The 13,707-nt window shown below is 31.3% G+C and overlaps 2 protein-coding genes across 2 annotated transcripts in view; one reads left to right on the forward strand and one right to left on the reverse strand.

Moving 5' to 3' along the window:
• Positions 1-1,352, forward strand: part of LOC134233786 (cadherin-related family member 2-like) — a 17,433-nt gene extending 16,081 nt beyond the window's left edge. Inside the window, exons 15-17 of the mRNA XM_062715789.1 lie at positions 578-986; positions 1,104-1,141; positions 1,220-1,352. Coding sequence (XP_062571773.1) covers positions 578-986; positions 1,104-1,141; positions 1,220-1,287 — 515 coding nt within the window. The 3' untranslated portion in view covers positions 1,288-1,352. The remainder of the gene's footprint in view (positions 1-577; positions 987-1,103; positions 1,142-1,219) is intronic.
• On the reverse strand, positions 1,190-13,426 carry LOC134233787 (uncharacterized; the record flags this gene model as incomplete). Its single annotated transcript, XM_062715790.1, has 7 exons — positions 1,190-1,849; positions 1,979-2,056; positions 2,255-2,396; positions 2,792-2,959; positions 7,573-7,892; positions 10,376-10,558; positions 13,333-13,426. Coding segments are annotated over 7 exons (1,137 nt in total), but the record flags the coding sequence as incomplete, so codon positions are not given.
• Positions 13,427-13,707: the final 281 nt, after the last annotated feature.

The raw sequence follows: 13,707 nt of genomic DNA on the forward strand, positions 1-13,707 counted from the left end.
AATGAAAATATAAGGAATCACTGTCAGTTAGGAGAGGATGCCAGGGACATCAACTGGGAAACATGATAATTTTAGAATAATAAAATTATCCCATTTTCACTAATTTAAATGGCAATAACACAGTGATTCCTTAAATATTTTCATTTCATTTTTCTCTCTGTGTTAACTCTTTGAAAGTTACGGAGTTAATTTTTTGATAATTTTACCGGAATGTAAATTAGGCAGGTCAAAATCAGGAGCTAAGGAGGCTAATATGCTTGCAAATCTCGTCGCATGAGTCTGACGCTAAGGAGGCCAAATATGCATGAAAATTTCGTTGTGTTTGACGTCATATATGAAATTGGGATGGGCTCGTGTAATTTAATTCTATGTCTGCATTTTTAAAGTCTAAATCTACAATTTTATTTCACAATGAAATGGAAATATAAGAAATCACTGATTCCTTAAATGGTAGATGAAATGCAAACAATTTGAAAAAATAGTGAACCTTGAATTTGTGAATTTGAAAATCATAATCTTCTGTATTACTGAAATAGAAGAATGCAATGGTAGTGATAATGTAAATGATTATTTCTAGGAGAGATTACATACACTATAGACCAAACTTCAACTGGAGGTACATATTTTGGAATGAAATCTAACGGAGAGCTATTTGTTGCATCAGATTTATCTCCCTTTGCGGCGGGAGATACAAAGGCTATAATCATAACAGCCACAGACGATGGCGGGAAAACAGATACGTTGACTGTTACCATAGTGATTCCTGGCATTACCACGGTAGAGGTCTCTAATACCACCGATAGGTACATGACGTTTTTCGAGGACACACGTAATGTGGCCTGGTTCGTTGTTGCCATGGCTGTTGTAGCAGGGTTGTTAACTCTGATCATGACATTTATCGTTCGGTATGGAGATTTCTCCTGGATACCAAGGTCATGTGAAAAATTGGCTAAGAAATGCAAAAGGAAGAGGCGAATTAAAATGAAGTAGGTTTTGTTTCAATTGAATACAACCTTAACACAGCTCAATTTATATTTTTCGATATACAAATACAAGTGTAAATTCAAAGGTATGAATTCATGTGCTGTATCTTTTTTTTTCAGAAGGGAACCTACTAAAATGTCTTATGTCGAGCCATCAAGTAAGTACTTTTGACATTTAAATATTTAAATTCACATTTTTATTTCAAAAAAATTATTTTTATTCTTAAATTTTTCAGGATTTCGAACACCAACTTCTTTTACAACCTGGGATGCTTGGAAAATGAACGATCATACGTTTACTTAATCCACTGTACAGCCAATCAACAGAATTTAACAGTATCATTTTTTCAAATCACTTCAGTCCTGTATTCTAACAATTCATATCTGTTGATGTTGATGTACATATTTAGTAGTGTTACATGTTACATAAGTGCAGTACTGTATCTCATTTACAAATTGTTTGCATATTGTTTTGTAGCTTCGTGTTGATTTTTTGTCCTAAATAAGAAGTGATTTAAAACAAAGATTTTATTATATATGTAATTTTTAAATGTCCAACACTTTTTTCACATTGTCGGAATAAAAACATACAACAATTTTTCTATTATTGGTTAAACGGAATGTTAAAAATTTATTGGTACTAGTATATGATTTTATGTACATAATGAAATTGACATATAGAAATTGACTGTCTAACAGGTATTTATACATCAACTATTTTGGTGGAGGGACATTTTCCTTAAATGATCCCACGAGATTTCCAGCTGGTCTGTAACTCGCCACAACAATGACTTTTCCTCCCGAAGTTTTGGCTTTTCCAACCCCTATTTCTTTACTTCCTTTCCATATCATTTGTGTAAAATGACCTAAATTGAAGCAAATTGTTTGACAATTTAAATAACAAGTAAATATATAACATATATGTAAACCAAGTGCTCACACAATGACATTGCCTTCAAAATTTATGCAATGGGAAGAATTTTTGTTAGCCTTACCTGACCCGAGGGATCTTGGTTCATTGTTGAAGTCATGTTTACTTATTTCGCTGTACCACTGGTCACAAGCTTCTTTTCCTTAAACATAAAATCGAAGCTTTTATGAACTTTCTTGATTTTATCTAAATCAAGGATTAAAGCAATTTAACGTGTTTTTTGTAATAACGTCAACAATTTATTTTACAAAAAATTGTAAATTAAATTTTGGTATTTAAGAATCTTACTTTAATCGTATTAGGGTGATTGTATTACATCAATGCATCTATTTTTCTGTACCTGAGTAATCTCCCCCTGAGGAGGACCATTTACAAGCGATATTTTCCCCCAGCCGTTCTCCTTTGTGCATGCAGTCGCTATGTTGAAAGGAATTGGTGGCGGCTAAATGTTCCGCCCACTTCTGAGCAAATGCACTAAGATCCTTAAGACAAAATAAATTGGAAACACTTTGAAAGTGGGCGTAATATCTTTGATTTTTAGACGAATTTCATATCTTTTATATCTTTTATGTGTGTCATGTAATGTTCAAGGGTTTCAAATCATATATCATGCTTTACAATTAGTTGCAACCAATGAACAATGATGTATATTAAATTCAACTTTTAGCTAAAGTATTGAGACAATACAGAATATAAAATTCCCTGAAAGAGAAAAAAATTTGAAATGTCGAACACTTGCACCAAACTTTAAAGCTACCTTCAAAATTATCTTATTATTATTTTAGAGTAAAAATCCTAAAAGATTTGCCTATGATTATCTTCCCTCTGAGTTTGGTACAAGTGTCACTTGATTTCTTTTCGCACACAATTAACTTACCTTTGCATGAGTGAGACTTGAAACTCCATGTTTCTTTCTGTACTTGTTATGAACCTTGACACATTCATCAATAAACTCTTTAATAGACTGTGGTTTCTTGGCCCTCTCCTGCGATGACCCTGAACTGGAACTGGACGAATCTCTCTTCTTATCCTTGCCTTTGAAAAACTGTGAACAACAGCAACCCATTTTGAAATTTTTTAACAAACCTTAATTTTGTTTAACATCAAATCACGACTTTCAGGAGATGCCAATTTTTTCTCTGATCCTTGTGAAATGGTACACCAAATAGACGATGTGAAACGAGCTGTATGATATCAGAAGTAATCACGTGGAAAGATTTTTTATCAACAGCTTTCACTATAAAGTGCAGCCATAGCACACAGCCTTGATTTGACGAAATTGTCAATAAAAATATGTTCATGTAATACACAGCGGGTTATGTATATTACATACGCGACGCGACAGAATGATATAAATACCTCTTAGTGGTAATTGTCTTAGTGTTCACAATTCATCACATTAACAAAGAAAAAGTCGGATTTTTTTTTAAAAAAGGCGATGACTAGTATAAATATACGCCGACTTAAGCTAGAGATCTATGGGTTGTAAATTTATTTTGATCACCCGCAAGATTAAAGAGGTTATCTGTAATCTTTAAGGCTGTAAATGAAGTGAAAACTTTCAACACTTGTTTCATCTGTCATCAAACAGACAAAATCTACCAGGCTCCTGTTTATATGAGTCATGTTTCTATAGAATAAATATCAAGATGAGAAGGTGGCATTATATACATCTGTTCCCTGTTATCTATCCTACACATATTAATAACCTTTCACATGAAAATTTATTGCTAATAAACAATGAATGGTTTGCTGCTTTGTTTTCCTACAAATTAAGTATTTAAAGATTAAAGAATGAATCCGACATCAATTCAGGAGAATTTACTTAAATTAAACATAGTAACCTTGTGTGATAGTTCTCCTTGATGAAGTTTTTGTTTTAAATAAAGTTGGAAATAAATAAGAAAAGTTAGATATACACTTGTTGCATTAATAAGAAAAAAATCTACACTTAAAACACGAATGGGTGATTCCACAAATTTGAGACAATTTTCATAAGTGAAGAAGTTAATATTGCTCTTTCTTCTTTCTTTGTCCAACATGGTTCAATGAGCTTTGTAATACATATGCTCTTTAATTTCAACGATAGTCACAAGTCAAAGTAAACAGATTTTCTTAAATTTAAGAAGTAAAATCAATTTTTTTATGCTTTGGTCATGACCGCAACGATATAAAAACATGCAATTTCTATTTCTCTATATATTGAAAAGAAATATTTTTTTAACCAATGAAAAGAAAAGAAAATTAATATTCTGTAATATAAAAGAAGTTGTAGAATTTTGGAATACGTTTCTATTCTGTGGAGGGCCAAATAAATCGCCAGATGTAAAAATATGCTATTTATGTAATTACAAAATCAATTTTTGTTGTTGTAAAAAACAAATATTAATACGTTTTAGGAAGTAACAGGCATAAAATTAAGTAAATTATATCACTAAGGCTTATTTTTTACTAATAATTAATAGCATGTAATTTTATTTGCACGAAAGACTGGTGCTGTGGTCATGACTAAAATTTTCGGTCATGACATCAAATTTTTGGTCATGACATTGCTTTATTATACATATAAAAATGTCAATGAATAATTCTAAAATAAAAACACCAAAACACCAATAAAAATAAAAATAAAAAACAATGTAACATCAAATAAATTAAACGGTTTAATTATGCATGATTTTTGTCTGTCAAGTCCAACTCTTTACGAAACACTAAAAAAAATCAATTGTTTTATGCTTTACTAAATAAAAAATCAATTATAATGTTGATAGTTTAAAATATTTAATGATATATGTTGTTGTTTTAGCAAAATTAATAAATGATAAAAAGTTTGAGTTGAAAATAGTAACTATTGTCATGACCACAACATATTAAGTTGCGGTAAATGACAGTTTTGGTCATGACATAAATTGAGTTATTACCTGATCAGCTCACCATACGTACTATATGGATGGTACAATGATGTACATAACATTGCAGAAACATTAAATAAAGCCGTTTGGAACAAGTTTACTATGTGAAATATTTGTATTATCGTGTTTTAGAACATTCGGTCATGATCAACCATAAAGGAACTAATAAAAAAAGATACTTACAACGGGATTTTTCTTCTAAACCTTTTGACCTACACTGTTCCTTTCCTGCCATCAAAACTTTTAGTAGTTTATAAGCCTTCTTTTATGGAGAGTAATAATTCAAAGGGCAGTAACTCTATTTTAAATAGCAGATTGCACAATCGTTTCGGTCATGACGAAATATTAAGTGACACAAAAATACACAACAAAATTTTAGTAGTATGATCAAAAAACCTACTGAATAAAAAAAGAAACATACTTAGGAGAAATGTATTAGAATAAATAAGACAAATAAAACTGAAAAACAAAAATTAGATGCGTGAAAAAACCCACAGAAAGTGGAAAGTCTATCATAGGGACACTGATATACGTCATTGATACATGACACAGTGACATTATTTTTCATTATTAAAATCAAACTTTAACATTTTTGCGCATCAATACAAAAAAGAATATCTTTTTATTTAATATTTAGAACAAAATCAGGGAAATTTTGTTATATTTAACAGGAATATTAGAGTGTTTTTCATGAGTGACACAATTTGTCTCAAATTTGTGGAATCACCCGAATACCAGCTTGCCGTCTGGGAATCATTTTCGTTGCAATGATCCATCATATTTGGCTCAAGGTTATTGGCTTCATTATTGACGGATAGTAACAATCTGTAATTGCCTACATAGTATAGTGGTAGACAATCAAATGATTAATTACGCATACAGTCTACAAATAAGTACACCTAAATGTTTTGATGGAAGCTGTCTGCTTAAGTCAATAGAAAAAAGTCTATCGGTGATGTCAGTAAGTTAAATGTATATAGTAATAGTCAACAGAAGCTGGATCAATAGTAAAAAGATGACACCAAATAATGTATAAAATCAATGACTGTTATACATGTACATGTATTTACGCTAAACTAATTTTCTTACACTGTAGAACACCTCAGTTGCCTCAATGTGGATAATATTCATATTGTGATGATATTTCTACCACTTGATTAGTCGCTGATACATTGTTTTAAATGTTGATAGTTTATCTTTATGTACTGCTACTCATCCATTATTTATATCTTGTGTGCTGATACATTGTCTTCAAAAACTTTATTACAGGTTGATACTTCGACATAACTTGCTGATGCTTCCCAATACGTAGATACATGCACCTTTCCCGTTTATGATACTTTCTTATTAAATGATGGATCTTTGATACTGTTTAACTGCTACTTTGATACGATATGCTGGTACTTAATTATAGAATGATTTTGTTCACGTTTATTTGTTATTTTCTGACAGAGTTTATTATACTTTGAAGAAATGTTTAAACTACAGTCTCCCAAAAGCAAGACAGTGGTTAGTTTCACAATTTGTATAAAATGTACTGTGTGTATTGGAGAAACTGAAGTCAAACATTCTCATGAACATTTGAAAGGAGACTTTTTAAGCTGCTTGTCCACGACTTTTGAGCAGTTGGTATTTAAATAGACCTAAAAAGTCGACGGTGTCGAATTCTGTGGTCCAAACTTAGCTGAACTCAGTATGATGAGCGGGATGCTTGAGAATTTTCACTCATATGGAGACGCCACCATTTGCCGGTGGAGAGCTACAAGTTTTGTCCCACGCTTGTCCTGGATTTTTGGAAGTCGTGAAACAAAATATAAATTTAAATAGAAAATCACAATGATCTACGTTATACAGAGCACCATTATATAGTTAAGTAATATTAAGCGTATATGCATAATGTCAAAGTATCAGCCAGTAATGACGACATATCATCCCAACAATAAGACCTAATCAACATACCGGTATTATAAAATATCAGCAGACAGAAACAAAATGTTAGCAAGTTATGTCAAAATATCTTCATAAAATGAAGCATAGTATAAAAACAAAACTTCAGCACGTCATGACAGTAAATCATCATATCACAATAAATTTTAGCATATATTGCCACTGCACCATCACTTTAGAAGTGTCCACGAATGAAAACAAGGTATCAGTAAACGATGAACAAGGATCATCATGTGATCATCATGTGACAACTAAGGCGTTCCATTGAACCACATCGTATATCAATGTTTTTGTCCTGTTAAAGTATTTTTATTGCTAGTTTTTATGGGATTTATAACTGTTATATTAACTTTCTTCGTTCATAGGAAGTTTAAAACTGTATAAAGATGTTATACAAGAATTGAATGTCAGTAAACTTAAATAAAGAATGCCTAAAGATTAAAAAAAAAAAGAAAAGAAAATTTTATTTGTGAGTTTTAAGTAAAATGTACAGAACTACAAGAGCGATAACTCTGATTCAGGTTTGCTTATGTTTTACAATGTTCATATATCGGTTTATGGTCAGAAGTTTCATTACAAACACTTCTCGTTCTCACATTTTTTTTTTTAAAAAGTCAATCTTTACAGGCAATTTTAAAAGAAATCAGATTATTATTTTAAAACTTTCGTAGTGAAACAGATGTATATATGAAAGAAATGCAAATCTTTTGATTTAATATGATACTGAATAGAACTTTAATCATCTTTCCTATTGTATTTAAAATCAGTTTGATTTCATTTTATTTATAAGGACAATACCCACCCCTAGCATACCACTTCCTTTATCCTTTTTACTGTCTTTCTCCTTTTCCCTGCCTCTCTCTAACATTAATGGTCCTGAAGAACTAGCTCCACCCTTTTCTCCGTGTGTAATGGTTTCTTTTCGATTGGTGACTTTGGAACCATCTGCTTTGATGATAGTTTCTTCCACTATAGTCTTAGTGATTTTGTTGGCCCCACTTCCAGTAGTTTCAGTAAAAGTTCTTGTAGATTTTGATTCCATTCTTCCACTTCTATATTTATCAAAAGTTGTTGCCTTTGAATTACACGCCAATGGACTCGATTCCCTTTTGAAGTTGGGTTCTGGAAAAAGAAAACTGGATGCTTAGTTTGGTTCTTTTTTCCATCTCAGAATTTCTTGGTCTCATATGTATATTTATTCATACAAAATAAGCCTCTAATTAATTATTTCACAGTTTGACCTTTTCTTCTGTATATTTTATACCATATATATACAACACTAATCAATTTCTACTATATACAGTGTACATTTTGTACTTAATCAATACAGCTATGCAATTTGCACTCATCAAAGCGTTTTGTCAAGATAATATTGTATGGCATATTGCAAAGAGCAAAATGCTGGCAATGCTTGGCAATATAAACCCCGTTTCGTTTTATGTGGTTGTAAAATGTTTAAAGTGCTAAGAAATTCGGAATCTTTCTCAATGTTTTAACATTCTCCCTTATGTTAAATACCACTAGTCCACTTTTCAAAGGACTCAATTATAAATTTAATAGCTTAATGTTCTTAAACTCGTTTCATGGTCCTTTCAAAGGGACATAACATGTTTTACGAAAGAATGTAAACTTTGTAGGTAGAATTTTTTTTTACTGGGATCTAGGGCTAGGACACGTAGTAAAGACACGACAGGAAAATCAATAGCCAATAAAAATGTTAACTGTTCACTAAGCTATTGACAAAGTATTATCACTGACGCCACCCTTAACTTGTTAACACTTACTATCTCAGTTATGTGAAGGTGAAAACTTTGTGTAGAAAGGGGTTGCAACATTAAAATGAATCGACGAAATAGATCGTATTCAAATTTTTCTAGCAAAATAAAAGATTTCTTTTGGGAAAATATGTTAGCAATTGTCTTAACTGTGTTTTGGGGAATTTTATTGAACGAAAAAAGATAACATGATTTGAAAAATGCAAATTTATGTGCAATTATATACAGTTTTATTTCTTGTTTGAAAATTTCTGCGACATGACAGCAATTTTATCAGCAATAGCATATCGTGACTTCAATAGAAACTTGTCTTTTTGTGGCGGTCTAAAGCAGTAGTTTTTGAAATACTAAAGTGTAATAAAGTTTATGTAACACAAAAAATATTATATAAAAAATGGAGCAAATGCCAATTTTTCTTTTTTATGGAAAATAAACGAAGTAAAAAGATCCTTTCATATGAAATGCAATACAATTAAAGTACGAAGAAGAAAATAAAAGCAAGCGTAATGAAATAAAATGATATATTAACCGTATATCCAAGTAGTATTTACAATTTTACTAAATATAGATTACTTACATTGTTTTATATTCTATTGTGTCCTTTGATGATATGACTTGTAGGAGACTAAGAATCAATATGACAGTTTAAATCGCCGGCGGATAGCCACCGCCCTTCTATCCCACGCAGATATTTATGATATCAGATATGGGTCAATAAAAGGAAAGCCCAAACTTTATAGACAGGTAGAATACAAAGTAGATTCTAGCTTTAAAAGCTCTCTAGAACAGGGCAGAACAAACATTTGGATTTATAGATTATTTTTCAGCATACCTTATAGATTAATAATAAACTTCCCCCAAAATATAAATGTGATCGATATAATTAAAGTATCAGTTTGTCCGTTTGTAAGGTCTCTTTACATTTCGAGAACTGGCAAGTTGACACATGGTTTAAATCAACATTTATAGCAAATATTTCTGATTTACTTTCCCAGTGACAATAAATAATTTTTTATTTTACACATTACGGTAATTTCATTTTTCATTGAGTAGATTTAATTTTTTTGATCTGCGAAATGGATTTTAAACCGTGAAATCATATGTACTCATAATAAAAAATGATGGTTCCCATCAATTTTTCTTGATGTGCATTAATGGATTTAAATGCTGTCAAATGTGGTATAAACATCCTCTAAACATAGACGGACCTCGATCATGTACAAACAAGGGAGTCAGCTTACTTCGGACACTAACACAGATAACGGCTAAAATTAATCCTTGATTTAGTATTTACTAACATTCTGATCAATCCGCCAAACCAATGTGTCCTCCAAAGAGAAAGAAAACAGACGATGTTTTACAAGTAAAGCATGATTTTAAAAAAAAACTAGCACTACCAACCTTTCTTTTTAATAAAAAAAAATGCATATATAGATACAACCTGGTTTGCATAAAAATGCAAAATCAAAATAAATGAAAAAAATATGTTCCTTACAAAGCCTTCGCCTATAGTTCACCAATTAATTAAAGTCTAAAAATATGCTTAAAAAGTGGATGAAAAAAATATTTGCCAGCATATCTAAATTCCATTTTGCATAAAAGAGGAAGAAGAAAGAGAGCGATAGATCGTTAAAAACATTGCCATTCAACTTTTCCTGGTAAAATACTGTGCAAATCTAACAATATAAAGCTTGGAAACACACAAATGATAAAACTTGTCACATTATTTCCGTTTAATATGCACACATCTGTTTACATTTGCGTTCAACTGTTCAAATTGCCGGGTAACCTAACAATCCAATATATATTTTATATTGCATATTCTACTACCTGTCAGTCCATATGGTCTTCTCTGAACACCTGTGACTGGGGCTGGGACGTTGTCTGTAAACCTTCCGACAACGTTACCAGCAGGTCTGTAGTTCGCGACGACAATAATTTTCCCATCTTTCGAACATGCTCTTCCGACTCCAATTTCCCTGCTTCCTCTCCAGATAACTTGTGTAAAATGTCCTTTAAATAGTGATAAAAAAAGTACATTGTACATTGTCTCTTAAAACTTATCATTGGGTTGTATTTTTGGCTGACTTGTTCATTCTAAATTTTAGATCTTTGTTTTTAATCTAAATACTATGAATTTATCCATTCAATTTATTGGGCTCACGGCGGGTGTGCCCCGTCAGCAGTGTCCTGTCAACAGTGATGCTTACTCCCCCTAAGCACCTCATTCCACCTCTGAAATTTTGAGAGGTTTGTATTGAAACGCCTTTCTCAGATTCTTTTGAGATCGATCACTGTTCAATACCCCCAACTTCTTCTTTTCATAATCATTGACATCAATAAATGGGTAGTACGTTCCAATATTTTTAAAACTTAACATAAAAAAGCTAGATTGTTAGTGATTCACAAACTATTTAATACACATGCATTTTAATGGTGGGGCGTATAGAACAAGGTATACATGTACCCGATGGCTACTGAAAGTAGGATAAAATAAAATCAATCCATAACAAAATTAGGCGCCACATTAGGAAAGTCAATATCCCCATCTGTTAAGGAACAAGGAAACCTAAAATAGATTGTGAATGTAGGGTCAATAGCGCCTTGTTTACATTGTAAGATATTGAAAGAGACTTTTGATTAGGACGAATGCAATGAATGAAGAGACATTCCTAAGATTTAAAAGGTATTCATGTTAATACAATTTAATGTAATTGATACATAAAATATGTTCAAATCAAATCAAATAAAGGATAAATATCACCTTCAAAGGACTCATATCCTGCGTGTGATGTCTTCAATCTTTTTTTTCAAATATTAAAGTTACTTAATTGTACAGTTTGAAAATTAAACTATTCAATGTACAAAATGTTTACTTCCTGAACATGAGGGATTTTTGAAAGTAAAGGAAGAAATGCATAAAAACTTTAAGGATATCCGATCCTCAGCCAGGAAGGATAACTCCAAAAATTTATAATGAATTTGAAATGCATCAAAATGGGGCTTGAGAGTCTTTTTTTTTTTTTTGCAACAATTTCCATTGTATTCATCTTCATAAGATTCAAGGTCTTTGGAAGTCTTAGAAAAGATCTTATAAAAATTGACATTTGTACCCTACCAAAGGAGAAAAAATTTATACAGTTTTAGAGAAATAAGATTTTCTTGAATCCAGCCTTAGATACCAATGCTTATTAGCATGATATGAATGAGAAGTAATGTGTGGTGTATTGCAATGATAGTAAAAGCCTTTTACACTATGTATTATAGAATATATAACGGGAAAAGAAGACAAAAAATACCAAATAAATATAAAATTCATGACAATTTCTCTGAATGCCTGGATACCTATTGTTTTTTAACCTAAAATATGTTTGTTGATCAATTTGCAATTAGAAAATGCATTGCTGATGTTCTAATTCGCTTTTTCTGCAAAAATATTGGACATTTGACAATTTTCCCTATATAATATGATTAACTTTAATCTTTTACTTTAAAGAAATACTGTGGATAAATTTACATAACTTTGTGAATTCAGAGATACTTTTATGAGTATTTTAGATTACTTAACTGCTAATTTTATAAACCTGAGGATCGGACTACCTTAAAACAAAAAGTTACTGTATTTCCCTTATAGAAACAAAACTTTGACAATCTCTTCAGAAATACCCTGTAATGCTTCCTGATAAGCGTCCTATGTTTAATTTGATGATTTTCGAAATACTGTAAGATTACATCTAATAAATTAAGTGGCGTTTCGTGAAAAAGATTAAGATAACGAACAGTGTTCTATCTAAAAAAAATTCAAAAATAATTCAAATCTGTAGGCAGGGCATAAAACACGGACTCCTGGAAACTTCAGAGGTGGGATCAGGTGCCTGTAGGAGGAGAAACTATCACTAGTTACACCCTATGTATCGAGCAAGTAAAATAAACATTTAGTATATGACTTTGTATAAAAACAAAGACCTAACGATTAGTATGAAACAAGTCAGTCAAAATGAGACCCAAAGCTCGTTTACATTTGCTAACAAGGTCATTATAATAATCATGGAATTTACGAACTGTTGACTTCAGACGATGTGAGTAGACTGCCTCGGTCTAAAAATGTTTGTTCTCAAAGCATGGTCTGTAGTTTCGAATAAAGTGTGAGATATAAATACAATATGTAGTGATGGCAGAATATTACATTATCAATAAAAAAAAATGATGATGGAATAGCTGCAGTCATCTCGATTGTCATACAATTTAGTTGTTAGTTAGCCCTTATCATTTTAGTCAGTAAAACATTTCAAGTTCGTTTTGATATTATTGTAGTCAATATATGAATGGAAGTTATTGTTATATTTATTCATGTTGATTGATAAAGCGACGCCAATATATCTAAATGTTCAAATGAAGGTCACAGCAACTTTTTTTCTTCTCGTGTGGAAGTATTCAAATAAATTTTGCTTCATTTAAAGGAATATAAAAACCGATATCAAAAGTTAATGCCTACAGGAATTCCAACAGTTTGTTGGAAGACTTGTTCTCCGAAGACTGTATAAATGTTGTCAATGAGGAACTCCAGCACCCTTTAAAGTTTTATAATTTTAGGTTATTTTTTAGTAAAAAGAGTAAGTTAATATTGTTTATCGCTTATTTATCTCGCCTATTTGCAAGTCCATGATTTTCAATTTCATGGTCATAATTTCGTACGTTGCTTTTTCAAATGTTACATGTATATATGTCCTGTAATTTTTGCAGATTTCTAGTATTTTCACATGTACTCCACATGCTAATTGTATTACCTGCTGAAAGGTTCCTGGGCTCAGTGCCGAAGTTAAAGAATTTTATTTCACTGTACCATTGGTCTGTTACCTCTTGACCTGCAATAGATTGATATTTTTAAGGTCTTCCGTCTTCACGGAAGACCTTATAGTTATTGCTCTGTTTCTTATTATTATTATTATTATTATTTTTCTGACACGATTTCTCGACAACTACTGGATAGAACTATATTAAATTTTCAGGAAAGATGTGTTGTAAGATACTCTTGAAAGTTCCAAGACAGTTTTTGGAAATTCCTCTCTGGTGCCAAGTTTTGGACCATTTTCCTGATTTTAAAACGACATTTTGTCCACGATTAAACTCAAAAACGGAAAAAGGTATCAATGTGAAACTTT

Source organism: Saccostrea cucullata, unplaced genomic scaffold (genome assembly GCF_032062105.1).
Source record: "Saccostrea cucullata isolate Sc308-1 unplaced genomic scaffold, CSIRO_AGI_Scuc_v1 ctg20546, whole genome shotgun sequence".
In the NCBI taxonomy this organism is placed as follows: Eukaryota; Metazoa; Mollusca; class Bivalvia; order Ostreida; family Ostreidae; genus Saccostrea; species Saccostrea cuccullata.